We start from the raw sequence: 22,404 nt of genomic DNA on the forward strand, positions 1-22,404 counted from the left end.
TTAACAATAATGTTATAATGTAACTATACCATTGTACCGGATTCAGGAAAGGATCATTATATAATAGGCACTACCTGCCTGTTATCCAATCCTTTTGTTTTCAATAAAACATTTTTGAATTGAATTGAATGTAAAGGTTATTAATTATCGTGTCTAAAAATCTTTAACCTGCTTCACAAGATTTTGAGAAAGAAGAAACGGTTAAAAAACTCAGTCCTGACTTGCGTTACAATTTTAAGAGATATAGTGCCATTTTTTAAAGTAGCGCTATTTTTACGACAAAACATATGGCGAAGATCAACATTAAACACGAGAAATTATGTACCAAAATCAAGAACTATAACAGCACAAAAATGTTACTCATAAAATTATAGTAATTATATATATATAGTGTAATAATTCAATTTTGCTTGTTACAAGCATTTTCATTGGCTTAAAATTTACTTTATCAGCCCATAAAGGAAAAAATGGCGTCGCCGTTCGTAACGTCGCTTCAGATTGGCTGAGATGACGGCGTAAAACTTTTCATAGAGAAAAGAGTCCCAAAATGATTTTTTTTAATATTGAACAGATTATCTTTAGTAAATTGAATTATAAGGATTAATTTGAATACATTTTTATGTTATGGAGATATAACACAAGAATCTGAGTGTACTCTCATCAAAAAATCTATTCAAGTTAATCCTTAAAGGGCCACTACTTTCCGAAACAGCTTTTAATTTTTAAAATAGGAATGTAAAACGAGATCAATAATTTTGTAGAGTCGCAGAAGTTATTAACTATACGTTTACTAGCACACTTATCATCACCTTCAGAACTGTTTAATTAGAATAAATAAAATGTTAATTTTCATAACGCGGGTCGTTTTATGTTTCCCGCCGTCGTCCTAAATGCCGCGCGGTAGTTGAATATCACTGCGCCAGACGGCAAAACAGCGAAATGAATCTCCACTGTTATCGTACATTAGACAGGAAATCTGGCATATGTTTGGTGTTGTAACCTCATCTTAAGCCGCTCGATAAATATTTTCTTTTGTTATTAATGTTTTTTAAAAAAAACTTTAAATTTTGCTCCGGAAAGGTAGTGGGCCTTAAAGTGAACAGTCGGGCAAGGATGTCTGTAAAAATGGTGTGAATGTATCCAGTATAATTTCTTATGAAATGGAAAAATAAAATCTCTCGTCAAAATCTGTCTGCGTACGAAGAAATTAATTTAAAGTATGGAAATTCTAAAACGTCCCCCCGGCTCACTATGTCCGTGGTTACATTTCCACGCAGCCTCGCTTTCAATGCTTTCAACTTTTCTCTACTTTGATGGTCAGAACTGCGAAACTAAGCAGAACTTGACCGTCGTATTAATATGTGAGAACTTTTGGAAGGCCAATGAACGCATTAAGACTGGTTTTCTTTGCCCGACTATTCACTTTAACTAATTGAGGCTGTTAAAAAAAAAGTAGAAAATATATTTTAAATCCATTTAGACTAGTGATGGTCGTTATAAATAGAAAAAAAAAATCCCAAAACTTTCCAAAAAGAAGAAAATATAGTAAATCTTAACCGTGACATTTTATTTAATTCTATTTTCTACATGTTTTCCATTTTTTGCCTGTTTTCACGCACCTGCTGACATAACTTGCCGCATGGGCAGACAACTAGCGCCATCTAATGCGTGACGTCATCATTTTTCTAATTTTGGCCCTGCAATCGGTATAAATGAATGGTTAGGCATGTTGCAATCTTTCCCGAGAGAATGTTATACAAAAGTTTTCTATTTTTATGTTTGTATATGTTTTAAATGCATGCATGTCTAAGTTTGGCCGAACATTATTGTCTAGTTTGAGAGACTTTTATTGGATTCGCTTTGCTTATTGGGTGTGTGATAATATATGCATAATAAATCTTACAGTGTATCTACGTGACGTCACAGTACGGGGACTTACACGGCGAGGAAGAAGGTGAACGTGGTTCTCCTTTTGAGGATAACCAGTTATTACCGGTGATTACAAACAACAAATTACTAGATACGTCTCAAATCTAGAAGACCGCTCCTGTGGAGCTAGGAGGACTTTAAAACCTACATCGAGATTATTTACACGACAATAACAACACGACGAGTTCGTGATAAGTGCATATCTGCGAAGTTGCACAAGCCGCCATATTTATTGTTTTATGAACATAATGAAGGAAATGGCTGAAATCACAGATATTACAGGTTTGTAATCATTTTCGCATTATTCCCCTTGAAATTTATGAAGAAGATAACTTCACTGGATATATTCCGCGTGTTTAAAGTGCGGAACGTTTACACTTTCGTTTGCATGTTTTGGTGTTTACATTCTGATGCACCCCTCCTCTGGTAATATCTGTCATTGTAAGATGGCTTGATGCTTGGAAAGAGAACGATTGTTTAATTTATCTGGACTTAGTGTGTAGATTAAATGTGACCAGCTTGCATGTTGATAAGCCAGCACCAGATTTGAGATCGCTGGAATTGTGCAATATTTAGTCTGCACACTCCGTCCATCGAGAAGGTGTAATCACAGGAATTAAAAATCTTGCATTGTTTGACATTTTTTAAATAACAATTTGCTGTGAATTCGTATGGTAAGACTTGATATATACGACTAGCACAATTGGACTAAGGAACTTTGTTTTAATAATTGACCTTGACCTTGTCCTAGCTAGATATCAAGTTCACATGAATCTTCTTTAAAGCTTTTACAAATTATTCTTTACTATCCAGAAATACTGTTATGATATTTTTTTTCCTTTTATAAACTACTATCACTAAGACAGTGCACTAACATGAATAACAAATACATTGACCTTTGATCATTAAAAGGTCATTAAAATCAGATTAAGAGCTTATTTTTAAATGAACCAAAATGTAAGTTGTGGATGAAAAAAGTCAGCCATATTTAAATCTGATTGAGTAAAAATGTATTTTGTCTTTTATCCTTTGAGACGCATTATTATGTTGTGATTCTCTTGTAAAAGACTCCCAAGTTCATGAAATGGGATACAATGCTGATGTTAGAAGCATCACGTGTTGTAAAAAATTGTAAATCCTTGGGATGGGGAGTTTATACATGCAACTTCAACTCTTCTGCAGAAAAGAGAAGGGGCCCTTATAGGGGAGGGGACACTAATTACATCAAATAAGGTAATGGACCTTTCTCAAAATTATTACAAAGTAAGCCAGAAAATGAATTTGCAAAGGAAAGGTGGTTTACAGGTTTTCTTAGTTTATAGATACTATTTAAGTTCCCCCTACAGAGTGCTGCATTTCTTATTCTTCTAAGCAGATCGTTATAAAATTTGGTGAGGTCATTTCTGGTGACCTGCAGATGTGTCTACCAGTTTCAATTTTTTTTACCAGCATCCAAGATGGCCGCCACAGCCTTCATTGTTCAAAATTGAACGGCTTATAGATATTTAACTACTTGTCCGATTAGCCTGGAATCTGTTGAATCTGTTTCAACAGATTCTAATTTTTTTAAGTGAAAAATACCGCAATTAGTATGGTAAACAAACAAATAAAGAAGAAATTTTCTGACTTTCACATTTTCTACCTTGGAGTTCAGCAGGGATCCATTTTAGGTCCACTTTTATTTTTGTTGTATTTTTCTGATATAAAAGATATTGTTTCCATTGATATAACACTATATACAATGAGTAATCCTGACCACAGCTGCCATTTTAAAAAGAAAAGACAAATTTTTTCAACTTGTAGATTGAATCATATTTTAAATGAATGAAATGCAAATATTACCAGTACCTGAATTATAAAAAAAACCCACTATTTTTGTGACTGCTTCAAAGTGTGAACCCAGATCTCCTGGACTTCCTGACAGAGAGGTTTTTTAGGGCCATTTATACTAAATGATTGATCCCGAGATTTTCCTGACCATAGCTGCAATTAAAAAAAAAAAATCAAATAAATTAACTTTAAATGTTGTGACTTTTCAAAAAGCATTTATCTTCTGCAAAATAAAATTTATTTACGGGTAAAACATTGTCCATCATCATTCAGGGGAGGTCACTCTTATCAAATTAGGGTCTGTGGAGATTGGGGGAATTTAATGTGACGGCACCAGTCACAATTCAATCTTGTTTTGTAATGTTTCTGATAGTGGTAATTGAGAAAGGAACAGCATATCTTTAAACTGAAAATCAAAACAAGGATAATTGATAAAGAACTTAGAAGGTATGAAACTAATACATTGTACAGAAAAAAAAATGTTTTTGTTTTCAATAGGTTTGGCCGAGTTGGCACACAGAGAGTATCAGGCAGGAGATTACGAGAACTCTGAGCAGCATTGTATGCAGCTATGGAGACAGGAACCAGACAACACTGGAGTTTTACTACTTCTCAGCTCTATACACTTTCAGTGTCGCAAACTGGAAAGGTAGAGAAAGTTAATAAATAACACTCATGCAATAAAAATAATGATAAAAATAATAAAAAATAGTGATAATGCTTTCAGCTCTTGTAAAGGAAAAAGTATTAAAAGCAAGGCAATAGTCATAATCAGTTATAAGTTTTGCATTCATTAGAACAATGTACTTTTCTATGATTGAAAAGAAAAAAGTAATTTTTCATTTGTTTTTGATGGGTGTTTAAGGGTGCATCTGTTTACGGAACCGATTGAATTATGTTAAAAAAATCTCAAAAATTATTATTTCAGATCAGCATATTTCAGTCAGTTGGCCATAAAACAAAATCCTCTATTAGCTGAAGCTTACTCCAACTTAGGAAATGTGTATAAAGAAAGGGGACAGCTTCAGGAAGCTTTGGAAAACTACAGACATGCTGTCCGATTAAAGCCAGATTTCATTGATGGCTACATCAACTTGGCTGCTGCATTGGTAGCGGCTGGAGACATGGAACAGGCTGTCCAAGCTTATGTGACTGCCCTGCAGTATAATCATGTGAGTATTTATGGTAAATGATGGAGATTACTATTAGGGGAAAAAGAGAAAGAGAAAATGCAGCACACATGAAATGATTTTAAAATTGAAATAAAAACCCCAAAAAACCCATGACCACTTTTATTAAATTTTGAAAACATTTGCCTCTTAAAAGAGAAAAAAAGATTTCAATATGAAATTTATTACCAAAACTAATACATATATTGATATATATAATGGGAATATTCCTTGCTTGATTTATCAAGTTTTGTAGTTTGCGAACTTTCTTTAGTAAAGCTTAAAAATTTTCATAATTTTTTAATGTCCAAAATCATTGCAAATGAAGATCAAACATTCATTAATTTTATGTAGAATCACATAGGTGTGAGTCTGTTATTGTTATTTCAGGAGCTGTATTGTGTGAGAAGTGACCTTGGAAACTTGCTGAAGGCTCTGGGAAGACTTGATGAAGCCAAGGTATATACATGATCCCGGCATTAGACCTACAAAGCATCACAGGGCAAATGGCATTTGTATAGCTATATACAGAATATGTAACAATGGTCTTAGGGTTGTAAACTTGGACACCAAACATCATCTTAATTCTGATGCTGATGATTGAGATATAGTCAGATTCTCTCAATTGTGTTATGCAATATGAAAATTTCTCATGTGCATAATTGAAATATACTAGGTTTACATGAAGAGGGATCAAGGTTTTCCTATCAGAAATTAATATTATTTTCTTATAATGAAAGTTTAGCAGGGTCTGAAGCTTGCAGGAAGAAGCATGTCACAGGAAAAACGTATCCAATACATTTTGCAGTACATATATATAAGAAAGTTTGAACGTTTTGTTAAATTTATGCAAATTTTAAGAAATTTTGGTGGCACTCTGATGTGTTTGACAACCCTTCAAGCTGCAGACACATTTACTTTAAATAGCCTTGAGGCTATAGTAATGTATGATGAAAAAGATTTGTAGTAGTATGTTTCATACCAACACGTGATGAACACTTTATGAGAAATAGGGAAATCAGTTAAATCAAGGGTAAACATCTTATGTACAAAAACTGAACATTTTATCCAAAGATTGAGGTCTTGCAGGAAAAGCTAGATTTATTTTTCTGCAAGATGAATAAATTGTTCTAAGCCATTTTAAACATTAGTTTTTTCCCCTTTTTAATGTAATTACTCATTAAAGTCATATTTTCCTGTAAGGCTATCATCATAATTTGGTGTATACTATTACCAATCTTTTATTAGCTTTCATTGATACAGTGGAATTATTGACGAGAATGGACTGATACTGTGACATACAAGCACAAAGTCAGTGGAATTGGTTTGTTTCCTTTTCTTGATTTTATTTACACTTCTCTAACTTTTGAAGACAAAATTTGCTGTCTGAAAAAAAAAATCTTTTGTGTCTGGTGGGAAAAAATTGACGTTAATTAGATATTCTTAATCAGGAAAATATTTTCTGTTAATCCTTATATTATGTTTCTTTTGAAATGAAATGACCTGTGTTGTCTGCTTTTTGTTTATTTTGTTTGTTTTGTTTATAATGTAACTGCTGGAGTGATGAAGGCAGAGCATTTTACCAATTCTATTTTCTTTGTTCTTGTACTCAAGTCACAGAGAAATTAAACTCACTATCTGATAGGAAAATAAATTTCTCTTCATGGTTCTCTATCAATGTACATCAATAAGTGTGAGAATTTGCGTTGAAGAAACATGCTGAATCTTTTGCCTCTTTTAAAAATTGGATCTGTTTTGGAAAGGTTTTGCTAATCTTGTAAACTGTATTGGTTTCTAAGTAAAGCAAGGATTTAAGCAATGCCTTTGCTATCTTAATGTAATCTTAAAAATATTGATCAATTTAGGCCGTTCCATTATTTCAACCTTCTTTGTTTAGAGTTGCATAATATACACTAGAAAAAAAATATTCATTTAGCAAAATAAAAACCTTTTTATGAATATCGCTAAAACCTTTTATAAATATGGGGGAGAAGATTTCCTGAAACCTGGAATTCTTAATTTTTGAGTTTAAATTTGCTGTATAAAAAGAAATATGCTAAATTTATCCGTTACCAGCGCAAACTCTTAAGTGTTTTATTAGTATAGCATACATGTATACACAGCACTATGGATAGGTATACTGGATATAAATTGTTTGTCAGTGGAACAAAAATGCACATGTATCCAAGATTTGAACTACTAATATTGATTCCTTACCTGTTATTAATCACAACTCTCTCTTTTATAATTTCTGTAATAGAGTAATGAGATGGCAGTATCAGGTTTTTGATGGCCCTTTGGAGGCCGGACACAAGGAAGGCAAAATCTATCGACGACTGGTATGCTTTGCATTGGTAATTACATCCCATTCAGGGTGAATGTGTGAGGTATTGTATAAATCGTGAAGTCAGTCATATATCGATTCAAACGTTTTGGCATCAAAATTATATAAATGTACCATTGAAGTGTGTATTTCTACTAAAACCATCAATGATTCAGTCTTCACTATCAAAAGTAACTTTCCTCCCTTATGAAATCTTCTGGATCAAAAAATTCTCTTTTATAAAGACTGGCTAAATATGTTAAAATATTTGTGTGTTTCAGAACAAAATACTTTTTTTTTGGAAGGTTTTTTTTTGTCATGCGCGCGTATCCTGTTGCGCAGCGATAGAGCGCTTGCGGGTCGCCTGTCAAGAAGTTCTTGTGTAAATCTTCTGTCTATTTTCTCCTTTCAAGCGTTTCTGAAGAACAATCACTAAAAATATGATATGCTCATTAGAGCATATTTCCGCAAAAAGATTTTTTTTCCTGTATGAGGCAAATAACTAATTAAGACCCTTCTAGAAGTTTTGAAATATTAAACAAAGAGGGAAAAATAAGCTCGTAGCTTTGATTTCAAACATTTTGAAAAAATTATAAAATTTGCATGTTTACCTCCATCAAAGTTTTAAACAAAGCAGAAAAGTAAAATGATCAGGGTCAGAATGGAAAGATGATTTTCCCTCATAATTGATATTAACTTAAAGAGAAAAGGACTGTGAATTGTACAAGAATGTCTTGTTGCAACTTGGTTTACTGAACAGAATGAAAGTCAAGTTCAGATCATTAAAATATCGGCAGATATTGAGATTTAAAAAATCAAACTAAATACAGCAATTTTTTAAAGTGTGATTTTTGTTTTCTTTTATTAGCTGAAGAAACAATGGTCTGGACTCTAGTTTCACGCTGGTCTAAATATGTACAGAGCCAATGATTTTAGCAAGAAAAAGATAGAAATTAACAACAAAATGAGGGTCTTATTTGACCAGTGAATAATTGTCAGTGTAAATAATATGCATCTTCTATTATTTTGCTTCTAATCCATGGCTCTGTCACAGACTCCAAACTTATGTTGCATGAACTGCGCTCTGCGGACGGTATTTTGCAGCGATTCACAGCGCTATGTCAACATGAATCTATTTTGTTCTAAAATATTTTCTCTCTCCCCACCCCCTTCCTCCCCATTTAGGCATGCTATTTAAAGGCGATAGAAACGCAACCAAACTTTGCTGTGGCCTGGAGTAATCTGGGATGTGTGTTCAACGCTCAAGGAGAAATCTGGTTGGCCATTCACCATTTTGAAAAGGTAAATTCTTAGTTTTGAGATGAACAACTTAACACAATGTTGGAGATTGCAATAGGTTAAACATATAATCATTTGATTTAAATAAGATTGTCTCGTAAAGACATAATGGTTATCCATATTGGAGTGAAATATAAGAAAGTTTTCAATGTGATTTGATATTGCTAAAGAGATAATAAAACTCCTTGTGTACCCATTGAATGTTTTGTATTTTAGGCAGTAGCATTGGATCCAAACTTCCTTGATGCCTATATCAACTTGGGAAATGTGTTGAAGGAAGCCAGAATATTTGACAGGTGATTATCTACTACAACACCTATATCTCAAGGTTCTGAATTGCAAAATGCATAAGATCAGGAAAATACAGAATTCTGGAAAGAGATTCAGAAAGTTTTCAGAAGGATAGAGGTGTTCTATCATAGTGTGGTCAATGTGATTTGTTACTAGATAATATAAAAACTAATTTGAAACTATAAATTACTCATCTGGTTTAATAATTAATCACATGAAATTATTTCAGAGCTGTGGCTGCATATCTCCGAGCTCTCAACTTGAGTCCGAAACATGCAGTAGTCCATGGAAACCTGGCCTGTGTTTACTATGAACAGGGGTAAGTAGTTGAAGACTTATAATACCAATTCTTCTCTCAGTGTTAATTTATTATTTGTTACATGACATGGTGCTCTACTATTTGCCTACAAACTGCATGATCAAATGTTATAATTGCCAATTCAAACTAATCATCTTTCTAAGTTAATGAGTCATTAATTTTAACTGCACATTGACAGCCAGTGTCATTTAGGGCTTAGTTAAAGAATCGTATTTGTGACTTTTGTGTCCGTTAAAAATAGATAATAATATTGTATTTAACATATTTTCATGTGAGATTAAATTTCATGGATGAAAATGAATCGCTGTGAAAAAGGTTAAATTACAAAATACAATTAAGCATTTTAACTGTAAATTGCAAAAACTATCTTGTGGTGAAAATGCTTTGTTCAAGTAAATATGAAATTAGATTGTCACAAAACTACAGTATTACTTTATCACACATGAATATTGTTCATATATCCAATGACATAAAGGTATGTTTTATATTCCCATGTAATTTGTAGGTTGATCGACCTGGCAATAGACACGTACAAGAGAGCTATAGAATTACAACCAAATTTCCCTGATGCCTACTGTAACTTGGCTAATGCACTGAAGGAGAAGGGGAAGGTAAAACAGGTTCTTGGTCACCAGAGATGTGTTACCTGAATGAATCGTTTTTCAAATCTGTAATATTTAATTGATCTATTGACCAAATAAGGACAGGTAAAATCAACCTTATTCTAAGCAGTGGTTTTAGTCTCTTAAGCACTTTTCTGACCAGTACTGTTTGGAATATAAATGGTCCGCCAGGTCCGGTCTACATAGTCCAAAGGATTGTCATAATAAATGTAGAGAAGTCATGTTGTTCATTCAAAACCGCATTGTCCAGGTATTTGATCTGATCAAATTATTGTTCTATCCTAGGTGCCTGAGGCAGAAGAATGTTACAACACTGCCCTAAAGTTGAGTCCTACACATGCCGATTCCCTGAACAACTTGGCAAACATCAAACGAGAACAGGGGAATACAGAGGAGGCTGTTAAACTGTACCTGAATGCCTTAGAGGTATGGTACATTAAAATCTGAGATATGATTTGAACAATTGACAACAATGAAATTTTCGAGAATTACATTTTGAAAGCATTGATAAATATAGTAAGGCTACAATTCATATTTTAAAGGAACTGTCCTGTATGTAAAGTTCATTTGACTTTAGATTCTATCGATTTTTATGACATTATGTTGTATATATATGTTGTGATTTCTAGGTATATCCTGAGTTTGCTGTGGCCCACTCTAATCTGGCCAGTGTATTACAACAGCAGGGTAAACTACACGAAGCCTTAACCCACTACAAGGAAGCTATAAGGTAAATATCACCGGATTGTCTGATATGTATTGAATATTTGCTGAATTGCAAATTTGAATAAGCTTGCAACCATTTCTTAATGCCATATCCTTTAATACACGTAATCTGTAAAAGTTTGTCTCAAATGTAAAGCTAATACAGAGTTTTTGAAATACTTTGATGACATGGGCTGAGTACTTAGATAAGTCTCACATACTGGCATTTGTTACTGTATTTTTGCGCGTATAGTGCGCACTTTTTTTCATAAATTATCAATTGAAAAGTTGGGGTGCGCACTATACGCAAGCACAGGCATTGGGTCATGATGACCGACCGTCAGGTCCATAGGTACCTGTGGTCAGGTCCAAGCTAAAATGTGCAGTAGCCTAACATTTTGTACATGTTGAAAGTTATGATTAAATACATGATACTTTAAGTCAATATTCAATGCAATCTTTAATTTCTTGAAAGTCCGTTTTGGGAGCACATGTGTTCATGACCGGACACATGTTACGATCGTGAATCTTCAGTAAGGTATCTCCAAATCTAAATGGCTAAATGAATACAGTCTGGAGCTTGAAACGATGTATAAGTGTGTAATTGATTCGTCACATTAAACTGATTACCTTATAAATATGTTTCGCCAGTTAATTTTAATGAACAGAAGGTTGTTTTAGGCACAGATAAACAATAGGAAGAGTTTGATTTTGTTCGTTATGAGTGTTTAGAGCCTATCCAAACGTGTTGAATGAAGATGTAAAAATTATATATTTTTAAAAAAAAAAATTTTTTTGTAAAAATAAAACTCAAAAACGTACCTGCGCACTATACGCGGGTGCGCACTATACGCGCAAAAATACGGTATATATACTGGCATTTGTGATGTAAAAAAACAATCATGTAAAAAAATTTGATGTCAGATGCACCAGGAGATGAGACTACTAGCTATGTAGATTGAAGTTTACCATACTTAATTATCTTTTGGTGTCTAGAAACTATCATATTGGATAGACGTATTGATTTGAAATTGTTTTCTCTTCACTAGCCTATCATTAAGCACTAGTTGATATCCTCTAAATATCTACAAAGTATTGAGTATGATTTTGTTATCTTACAGAATCTCACCCACATTTGCTGATGCGTACTCCAACATGGGTAATACACTGAAGGAGATGCAGGATATCCAGGGGGCGCTGCAGTGCTACACTCGTGCCATACAGATCAATCCCGCATTTGCTGATGCTCATAGTAATCTAGCATCGATACACAAGGTTGGTACTATCAGTTTTGGTGGCGGCGGTAGCCTAGTAGTGTTTGAATTTATACCTTTTTACCTCTGGGTCATGAGATTGAGGTACGAGTCGGGGATCATTGAATGCGTTTATTTTTTCCTTGAGATAGCCCCCCCCCCATCTCTTGTAACCTTAAACTACCCTGGATGTTATATCTGCAAAAAAAAAAAAAAAATCTAATCAAAATCAAATAGTACTAGTGAAGATTTAATCTCCTTGTGTACTTGGTAATTGTGAATGCCACTTAGTATAAAGGCAACCTGTCTATAGTGACTGTTTTTCTGTCTCCCCATCAATGGTTGTTATAGACAGGTTTGGCTGACTGTTTTTCTGTCTCCCCATCAATGGTTGTTATAGACAGGTTTGGCTGACTGTTTTTCTGTCTTCCCATCAATGGTTGTTATAGACAGGTTTGGCTGTATAAGTGTTTGCTTTCAAAAATCTCATTGCTATAGAGCAAGGTTGAGTTCATGTTTCCTATGATATTTTGTTCAGGAATATGACTTTAACATTAGATATCCTTCATTTCCACAGATGTTATTTATAAACGGTGAGGTATGTGTGGTGGGTGTGTTAGTATTGGTAAATGTCTACATTTCAGTACTGCTAGGATTTTAATGCATGTGTGGGAACTGGTCGAAATGTCTACTTACCGGTATACTATCCTGATTTCCGATACAGAGATACTATGAAAAACTGTCCTTGACACAAGTTGTGATGTCTACTTAGAGGTCATTGATTGAATATGGGATATCCAAGTCATTAAATAAGTTTTTAAAAATGTGAGATCTCACATATTACTGGTTCCTACCTTGAAAGTCTAACATAAGTCTGTATGGTGATAAGTGACCAGAAGTCGTAAATGAAGTCTTCAGAAGTAATAATGCTAATCAGCCCACTGTTTCATTCTTTAACAAATATATTTTGTGATACAAAGAAGAAATAGGCAGGAGATAAATCAATGCTGTATATATCGTGGTTTGGTTATAGGGGTACATGTATATAATTTATTAATTTCTCAATTGTTCAAGGATTCAATTTTCACAACCATAGCAATATTGCAAAATTGCAAAAATATCAGCCCATGCAAAAAAGCAAAACAAAAAAACTTTACAATATTCTTCTACTGCCTTTCATGCCTTTGTAGTACTAGTTCTTACTTGTCGTTAATTTGTACAACATCAAATATACATTCTATTATCAGTATGAATAGTGTTTAAAGCAGTTTGTATAAATGGTGATACTTTTATCCCTAGGATTCTGGAAACATACCTGAAGCGATATCTTCTTACAGAACAGCACTAAAACTGAAACCAGACTTCCCTGATGCCTACTGTAACCTTGCCCACTGTCTACAGGTAGGTTGTCGTTATTTCACTACTCTATTATCAAGATACATTTATTGAAATGAAATGGTTCTAGATTTACTATCTGTTCAATGAAATATTGTGTGCCTGTTAAAAGATTTGACTACCGGGTATACTGAAATAAAAGATATGTGCTCCTTATAAAATAATAGCTCTGTACTCTTTGTAACATAAAATAATCTTATGTGGAAAAGTTATATAATAGTATAGTTTTTTATCCAATACTCTTTGTAAAATAAAATCCCTCTTGTGTATTGTAGATTGTGTGTGACTGGACGGACTACGGTGTAAGGATGAAGAGACTGGTACGAATTGTTCAGGACCAGCTGGAGAAGAATCGTCTACCGTCAGTCCATCCTCATCACAGTATGCTGTACCCACTGACACATCAGATGAGGAAAAACATCGCAGCACGTCATGCCAATCTCTGTCTCGATAAGGTGCGTTTAAAAGAAACATGTTGACTAACCTTTAAAAGTACCTGTATATACTGATTTGTAGTCTAGTATAGCGTTTTTGGAGCAGAGAGGTTAAATCTAACAAGTCTCATTTTTAGGTCATCTGACCCGAAGGTGCAATTTGGCTGAAACTTGCTTGAAATGATTCTGAAATGGTCCATACAAAGTGTTGTAATTTTTGGGGTAGATCCAAAATCCAAGATGGCCACCAGAGCCGCCATCTTGAAAACACATTACGAACTTCTTCTCAAGTTCTACCAGTGCGATTTGACTGAAACTTGCATGAAATTATCCTGACATGGTCCCAACAAAGTGTTGTTATTCATCGGGTCAGTCCGAAATCCAAGATGGCCACCACAACCGCCATCTTGTAAACACATTTTGAACTTCTTCCAAGTTCTACCGGTGTGATTTAGCTGAAACTTGCATGAAATAATCCTGACGTGGTCCCGACAAAGTGGTGTTATTTTTTGGGTTGATCCAAAATCTAAGATGGCCGTCACAGACGCTGTCTTGAAAACACATTTGGAACTTATATATAAGTTCTACTAGTGCGATTTAGCTGAAGCTTGCATGAAATGATCCTGATATGATCTTGACAAAAAGTTGTTACATCTCTGGTTGATCCCAAATTGAAGATGGATTCCAGGACACCATATCTAATTAATTTCCTATACGACTATTGCCAAGGTAGTCAGATGACTGTTAAGGCCCTTTGGCCCCTTGTTGTATTAAAGTTATTTAATATTGAAGGTTCTTTGGGGTTGTTATTTGGTTAAGTTAAGAATGATTTGAGATTGAACATACATAAATGAAAATAATTGTAAGAAGTAAATGATATAAACTTTGCAACAGTAGTAAAAAAGAATAATTGTCTTGTTGAAATTCATCTATGTCGTATCTGTGTTTGTAGATAAATGTGTTACACAAACCAGCGTATGACCATGTGAGGGACACAAGAGCCAGTGGAGGTCGACTGAGGATCGGCTATGTCAGCTCTGATTTTGGTAACCACCCAACTTCTCACCTCATGCAGAGTATCCCAGGCTTTCACGACCGTAAAAATGTTGAGGTGAGTCATAGTTTACTTGACTATGTATTAACAATGAACTCTTGAATGGAGAAAATGTTGACATGCAAGAAAAACATTTTTGTGTAAGACTAGCTAGTATGATATCTCTGTTGTATTGACAGGTTTTCTGCTACTCCCTGAGTCCTGACGATGGTACAACCTTCAGAGCAAAGCTTTCCAGGGAAGCACACCACTTTGTTGATCTCTCTCAGGTAGGTTACATGTGCCGTATCTGGGCAAACATTTATACATGTTATGTTTTCTATGGTACTCTACAAAAAATAAGTTTTGATTAGTTAAGCTATGGAAACCATTCAAATGGACAGACAACTCTCTCAGGTAGGTTACATGTGCCGTATCTGGGCAAACATTTATACATGTTATGTTTTCTATGGTACTCTACAAAAAATAAGTTTTGATTAATTAAGGGCTGTTCCAGCAAAACATATACAGTAGGGGGGGAAGGCACTTTGAAATTTGGAGACCCACCGATAGAAGCGATTTTCAATTTTGTTGACCCCCACACATATCTATTTTTTTGTAAACAAGATCATTGTATGGAAGCGATTTAATTTTGTATTCAGCTCCGTCATTTTTTTGGATTGACATATTTTGATTTCTAGCATCACCGAAGAGTCCTAGGACAAAATTGTACTGTATATAGTGCAGTGAACTATTGTTTGATGTGCTACATCTATTATGTAATTTGTATAAAGGAATAGTCTGCCTAAAACCAGAGGATAATCTACTTAAGATACTGAAGTGTTGCACAAGCGTAATGAAAGAGTAGACATCTGAACATTCACACTTAAGCTTGTGAACTGCCACTTTTTCCTCAACTTACATAGTAATACAAGTGAATTCAAATAAAATCTGTTGATTACAACAGTATTTTGCCAAAACTAACCCATTGTTTCTCTGTACCATTGCCAAGTTTGATTGAATATACCAGGGTAATATATTTTAGATAAATATTCTGCCATTATTATATCAAAACACCCAGAAAATAAAATAATTGTTTTTTATTGAAGATGAACAACCAATTAGTATTGTCAGAAATTAACATTTTTCTCAACAGTTATTTTTCCAGTCAGGATGACTGACAGCAACATTATAAAACACAAATTTTGCATTTTATTTCAAAAGGTTACAAATGCTTCAGATAGACCTACCCACAGAAGTGATTTTATTGAAACGCCACCTTGGCACAGAAGTGATTTTATTTTGATCCCACCATGGCACATACTATTTTTTAAAGTGCCTTCCCTGGGTGCCATATATGTTTTGCTGGAACAGCCCTAAGCTATGGAAACCATTCAATGGTGGATTATAATCATAAGTTATAATAAAGAGTTTATGCGCTATAAATGTTCTTGTTTTCATACCTTATGCATGTTTAAATGGAAACATGCCTGCGTTTAAATGGAAACAGCTCCATTTTGAGCTCTTATTTGTGCAATTAAAATTAACACCTATATATTGTAAGTATTATAATTATCGAAAATTCTGGAAACATTACGGCACTAATACTTCTGTAACATTCAAAATGAAATACTCCTTGAAAAGTGGGAAAAAAAATTATAGAGGGAATGACATGATTGTAACTGTTTTGAAAAAATAACACTATTGACAGACATTGATATTTTATTATAGATACCATGTAATGGTAAAGCTGCCGACCGGATCCATGCTGATGGAATACACATCCTTGTCAATATGAACGGATACACCAAGGGAGCAAGGAATGAACTGTTTGCCCTGAGACCCGCCCCCGTACAGGTGATGTGGCTCGGCTACCCCGGGACTAGTGGGGCTTCTTTCATGGACTATATTCTGACTGACCAGATCACTTCACCGCTGAAACTCGCTGATCAGTACTCTGAGAAACTGGCTTACATGGCTGACACATTCTTTGTGGGCGATCACAAGCAGATGTTTCCCCACTTGGCAGACAAAGTGTTGGAGGAGGTGAATGGTGAAGTGTCGGACAATAACATTGTCTACAACGGTGTTGATCTGGAGCCACTGATGAAGACTGGTGAGGTGAAATGGATGACAAGATACTGTGAGAAAGGATCAACCACTGACGAGTCTGATGGCTCCCCGGGCGTTGTCTCATTCAAGACCATGAATCTAGAAGTGTCACCAATTCTTGAAGCCATGATATTGAACAGTATGCCTCTTTCCTACGTCAACAATGTCACCATCCAGAATGGTGTGACAACAAATCAGGTAAAATTACATGGAGTTATTAAATAAATGTTCTGAAAATTAATTTTCAAACTAAAGATTTAGTATTATACTGAGATTTGATAACAAAATACTTAATTGATCAGTATGTGACGGATAAGTACCTAATTCAAAATTGTGTGGATATTTTGTATCATCAGACAAACAACAAATCAGCAACAGGAGAGGAAGTGCCTACCAACATCATCATCACTGCCCGTAGTCAGTACGGTCTACCTAATGACGCTGTGGTTTACTGTAACTTCAACCAGTTGTATAAGATTGACCCGGCCACTCTGGACATGTGGGTGGAGATTCTCAAGCGAGTCCCCAACAGTGTTCTCTGGCTTCTGCGCTTCCCCGCGGTCGGTGAACCCAACGTCGTTAAGGCTGCCATCAATGCAGGATTGGGGCCAAAACGTATTATCTTCTCTCCGGTAGCGCCAAAAGTAAGCAATTTTCTAAAAAAGAAACAACAGTATTCTTCTTTTCTCTTAAATAAAACCCATTTTAAACACTTTCCTTCAAATCCTGTTGTAAACATTTTGTTAGCAATAAAGCAGGGCATCCAGTAGACTCTTGAGTATGTTTTTGACTCTCAGATATCAGATTTGACGCTTCAGTTGGAGCACTTGTCTTTTTGTCATAGGTTTTGACTCTTCAGATTTCTTAGAAATTGTGATTTGACTCCAGAATCTCCTAAAAGTCAAGGTTCAACTGGATGCCTTGATAAAGTCTTAAAAAATTGTTCTTATGGTGAAGGTTAACTGGAATGTTTGACCAAGTTTTTGCTGTCAGAATTGTTCTGACAGTAAAGGTTAACTGAAATGTTTGACCAAATGTTTGCTGTTAGAATTGTTCTAATTTGAGACAAGTGGATGCTTTGTCTATTAATGCTCCAAATTATTCAGAAGTTTTAGCCATGGTAAAATCATAAATCCTGATTTGTACATTAACAGGAGGAACATGTACGTCGAGGCCAGCTGGCTGATGTTTGTCTGGACACTCCACTGTGTAATGGACATACGACGGGTATGGATGTGCTCTGGGCAGGGACACCCATGATAACACTCTCAGGTGAGTGTAGAAATAAGTTTGAAGAAAAATTAATTGAATATTAATCATAACAAGAAATAAAGTTTTAAACAGTATTTGAAATAATTTTTCAGTATTTAGGTCAGATTTATAGTAAAACAAAAAATTAATCAATAAGATAACTAAAATTTAAGTGCAAGGACAGAAATCTCCAAATGGTGAGTTTTGAAAGTATTCAGAAAAGCATATTTTATGGAAATAAATTGTTTCTCAAAATAAATATTGTTATAAAAATTGCCTATAATGTGTGTTTCCTAGGCGAGACTCTGGCATCAAGGGTAGCCTCCTCACAACTCATCACTCTAGGCTGTCCTGAGCTGGTGGCTGAGACACGAGAAGATTACATCAATGCTGCTGTTAGGCTAGGCACTGACAGAGATTTGTAAGTTGTACTTCCAATATAGTCTCCTGGTGAAAATTCTGGACACTTGATAGAAAAGAAATTGACCAGGGAACAAAATGACTATTGCATCTTGCTACATTTTGTCTGATCTAACTTACTGAAGTCTCAGTTTGTTATATCTTTTGCTAAAAAAAAATAAATAACATGGGACATTTCATTAACATGTTAAGTTATCGTTGGAGAGGTTTTCCATATAATTTTGTGTTTTACTGGGAATACTGTTTCTGATTAAACACTTTCTGTATACCAGTAGATAATTTTGGATCACTGGTACCAATTGAACAGATCTTTGACATTGTTATATTACAGCCTGAGAGGGACGAGAGCTAAGGTATGGAAGGCCAGACTATCAAGCCCTCTATTTAACTGTGAACACTACGCCAGTAACATGGAGTCTTTGTACCGCAAGATGTGGCAGAGATACGAGGAAGGATTGGAGCCTGATCATCTATCTGTCCGCTGAGAAGCCAGCAGCAACATGAAGAAGGCTTTTGTACCGAGAAAAGGATGCAAGCCTAGTCGCCCTTATATTCACTGAATTACTGTTACGTGACATGATCAACAGCTACCTTTGCAAACATAAGGCTTGAATTATGACCAGCACATTGTGGAATTACCATAATTGACTACATTGAGTACCCGGAATGTTTGTGTGAGGGTTTATCAGTGAATGTGTTCACGAACATTTTCATTTTAGTTAAGTTTTTATTAGCAGCTAGTGAAGACAGGCTTGTTGTATAAATTCTTGTACCGAGTGTTGACTATGTACAGTACCAAGGCATTGGAAAAACTTTATAGATATCTAGTTTGAAACATTTGTTTTTTACTTTGGTCCTTGTAATCGCATACAATAGAACTGTCCAGTGTATACCTGTAGACATTGAATAGACTAAGTGTTCAATTTCATTGTGATATCAATAATTGTTCAAAGGAAACATTAAGCCATATGCTATGTTAAAGTAGTAACTTTTTCCACTATTTGCTTAAATACTACAGATACTATATCACATTTGCAAGGTGGCAGTTTTAAATATCAAATAGCACATCAATAAATACCCTTTGGGGTGCACATGAACAATTGAGCTTATATCAAATTCAATAGAAGTTTGCACCTGCATCATTTAACATTATTTTGTGTGGTACACGAGAGAAATAGTCATTGTCTTTAATACTAAATGACAGGTTATGCATATAATGTAAGTGAGACAACTCTTGATTGTAATATTTATGGTACTAAAAGGAGATAGCTCTAAATGCATTTTAAATTATCATTAAAGTGGAGATAATTCTTTGAATGTAATTATAATACTATGGAAGTGGAGATAACTCTAAATGTAGCTCATTTTGTGATAAAAAATGGGCTTATCTGGTGGTGGGGTATCCAACAGTTATCAGGTCTTTGTACTAAAGGTCATATTGTAATCCATTGGATCAATTTATACTAAAGGTCATATGGCAATCTATACTAAAGGTCATATTGTAATCCATTGGATCAATCTATTTATGAAACTAGGAGAAAAATGCCCTAAACCTGTGTATAAAAGGAGAACATGACATTTTAAATGTTAAGTCATGGGATTTCTTGATTTATGCAGAAGTTCAATGTTCCAAGAATGTTTTTAAGGTGAATCTTATTGAAACTAGTTTTAGTGCTTACCTAAGCCCACAATAATTTCTTATTATTCTGTCCATTTCTAGCCCGAGTGTGGTAGTACTGTTTGATAATTGACTTAGTGTGGATTGAAAAGTGCTAGTATGAAAGTGTGAGAGTCTTGAGAATGAAAGAGCAGGGTATGATAATAAAACTGTAGATGATATCAATGGCCAGGTATTAATGAACTGTTTAATTAAAGGGTCAAATAACCTCTGTTAGTTTGAAAGTGTTGTGTGATGGTGGCACCGGACGGTTAGTTTGAAAGTGTTGTGTGATGGTGGCACCGGACGGTTGAGGGCAATTAGCTAATACCAGCCTTTTTGTCTGTATTTGCACAGGAGCTTGACATTCTGTCAATAATATATTCATGCTTTATATTATTGAAAGGACGTCAAGCTCCAGTGGTATTTGGAAGGTTGTAAGGCAGAATTGTATATAAGTGTGGTAAAATTGTACTGTTATGTTTTACTTGGTAAACCTGAGAAAATGGTCAAGTATTTGCTTTCTGCATTTGAAAATACATTTAGTAGGGAGAATGACTAGATGTTTTACAGATATGCAAAATCATTTTGTTTTAGAATAAACCTTGTTTTCTTACAACTGTAGATATTTATAATGTACATTAATATTTATGTATAGTTTTATTGTGTTGTGTTTGTTATCTACAAATGATTACTTTGTTGAATTCTATATTTTATCCGATCACTTCTTCCAAACTAGTCAAATGGGCTAGGTGAGAAATAAAACATCAGCTTAAGTACCTTCTTTGTTATTTGTGATGTTGTCCAGTTTTTGCCAAGACGAGAGATCCCATATGGATCTTGGCGCCAACTGAAGAATGATCTTTGTTTGACAATGGAAAGAGGGATCTTTTCTCAGCTTTTTAAACTTGATGACCGATCAGTCCCATAATGTACAGTGTATTATGCACAACTAGTGTCCTAGGGAAACCTACATATAAAGTTTGAGACAAATACCTTCAGTACTTTCTGAGAAATAGCGATAACAATCTATAACTATCAAAATCAAAGATGACGGCCAGTCGCCAATCTTGTTGACCAATCGGTCCCATAATGCAAGATGCACAACTAGTGTCCTATAGGAACCTATGTAAGAAATTAGAGACAGATCCCTTCAGCACTTTCTGAGAAATAGCGGTTACAAGGATTGTTAACAGACGGACCACGAACAAAAAGCAATGTGAATAGCCCACCATTGGTGGGCTTAAAATGTCTCGAGTATAAGTCAAGAATATAGCTATTGGTTGTAGAGCATGCCAATACAAGATATAAAATTTGTTACAGTGAATGACCTAAACCAGCTGCTAACAAGCATTTAAGGTCACAGAGAAACATTCTACATAACCCATAAGCATACTTGTGATTGGACTTTGTTACATTTGGCAATCTGAAGGTAACATTGATTCAAATGTCCAGAAATACTGATGCTGGCAAAATATGTGTATTTTCTGCACACAGCTAGGGTGTTACCAGTATTCAATTAACCTTTTGTACATAAACCTACAAAGTGCTGAAGGATTTTTAGCTCACCTGGCCCGAAGGGCCGGTGAGCTTATGTCATGGCACGGCGTCCGTCGTCCGTCCGTCAACATTTCCTTTAAATTGCTACTAGTCATAGAGTTCTGCATGGATTGTAACCAAATTTGGCCACAAACATCCTTGGGGGAAGGGGAACAGAACTTGTATAAATTTTGGCTCTGACCCAACGGGGGCAGGAGGGGAGGGGCCCAATAGGGAAAATAAAGGTAAATCCTATAAAACGCTACTTGTCCTAGAGTTCTGCATGGATTGTAACCAAATTTGGCCACAAACATCCTTGGGAGAAGGGGAATAGAACTTGTATAAAGTTTGGCTCTGACCCCCCGGGGACAGGAGGGGCAGGGCCCAATAGGGAAAATAAAGGTAAATCCTATAAAACGCTACTTGTCCTAGAGTTCTGCATGGATTGTAACCAAATTTGGCCACAAACATCCTTTGGGGAAGGGAAACAGAACTTGTATAAATTTTGGCTCTGACCCCCTGGAGGCAGGAGGGGCGGAGCCCAATAAGGGAAATAGAGGTAAATCCTATAAATGGCTACTTGTCCTAGAGTTCTGCATGGATTGCAACCAAATTTGGCCAGAAATATCCTTGGGGGAAGGGGAATAGAACTTGTATAAATTTTGGCTCTGACCCCCCGGGGGCAGGAGGGGCGGGGCCCAATAGGGAAAATAGAGGTATATCCTATAAATCGCTACTTATCCTAGATTTCTGCATGGATTGTAACCAAATTTGGCCAGAAACATCCTTGGGGGAAGGAGAACAGAACTTGTATAAATTTTG

At 35.1% G+C, this 22,404-nt stretch overlaps 1 protein-coding gene across 2 annotated transcripts; it reads left to right on the forward strand.

Annotated features, from left to right (window-relative positions):
* The first annotated feature begins 1,911 nt into the window (after positions 1–1,911).
* Positions 1,912–20,819, forward strand: LOC138327733 (UDP-N-acetylglucosamine--peptide N-acetylglucosaminyltransferase 110 kDa subunit-like). Of its 2 annotated transcripts, XM_069274068.1 has the most exons (20): positions 1,912–2,211; positions 4,258–4,408; positions 4,688–4,931; positions 5,319–5,387; positions 8,437–8,553; positions 8,767–8,846; positions 9,071–9,160; positions 9,666–9,771; positions 10,069–10,209; positions 10,413–10,513; positions 11,610–11,763; positions 13,041–13,142; positions 13,412–13,591; positions 14,523–14,681; positions 14,804–14,893; positions 16,335–16,913; positions 17,072–17,359; positions 17,870–17,987; positions 18,264–18,387; positions 18,718–20,819. In XM_069274068.1, the coding sequence occupies exons 1-20, from the start codon at positions 2,169–2,171 to the stop codon at positions 18,869–18,871; spliced, it is 3,090 nt and encodes a 1,029-aa protein (XP_069130169.1). In that variant the 5' UTR covers positions 1,912–2,168; the 3' UTR covers positions 18,872–20,819. The 2 variants fall into 2 exon arrangements, with proteins under 2 accessions (XP_069130169.1, XP_069130170.1); XM_069274069.1 differs by lacking the exons at positions 1,912–2,211; positions 4,258–4,408 and adding an exon at positions 7,189–7,282 and having other exon boundaries at positions 4,860–4,931.
* The last annotated feature ends 1,585 nt before the right edge of the window (positions 20,820–22,404 follow it).

This window comes from Argopecten irradians, chromosome 7 (genome assembly GCF_041381155.1).
Source record: "Argopecten irradians isolate NY chromosome 7, Ai_NY, whole genome shotgun sequence".
Classification (NCBI taxonomy): Eukaryota; Metazoa; Mollusca; class Bivalvia; order Pectinida; family Pectinidae; genus Argopecten; species Argopecten irradians.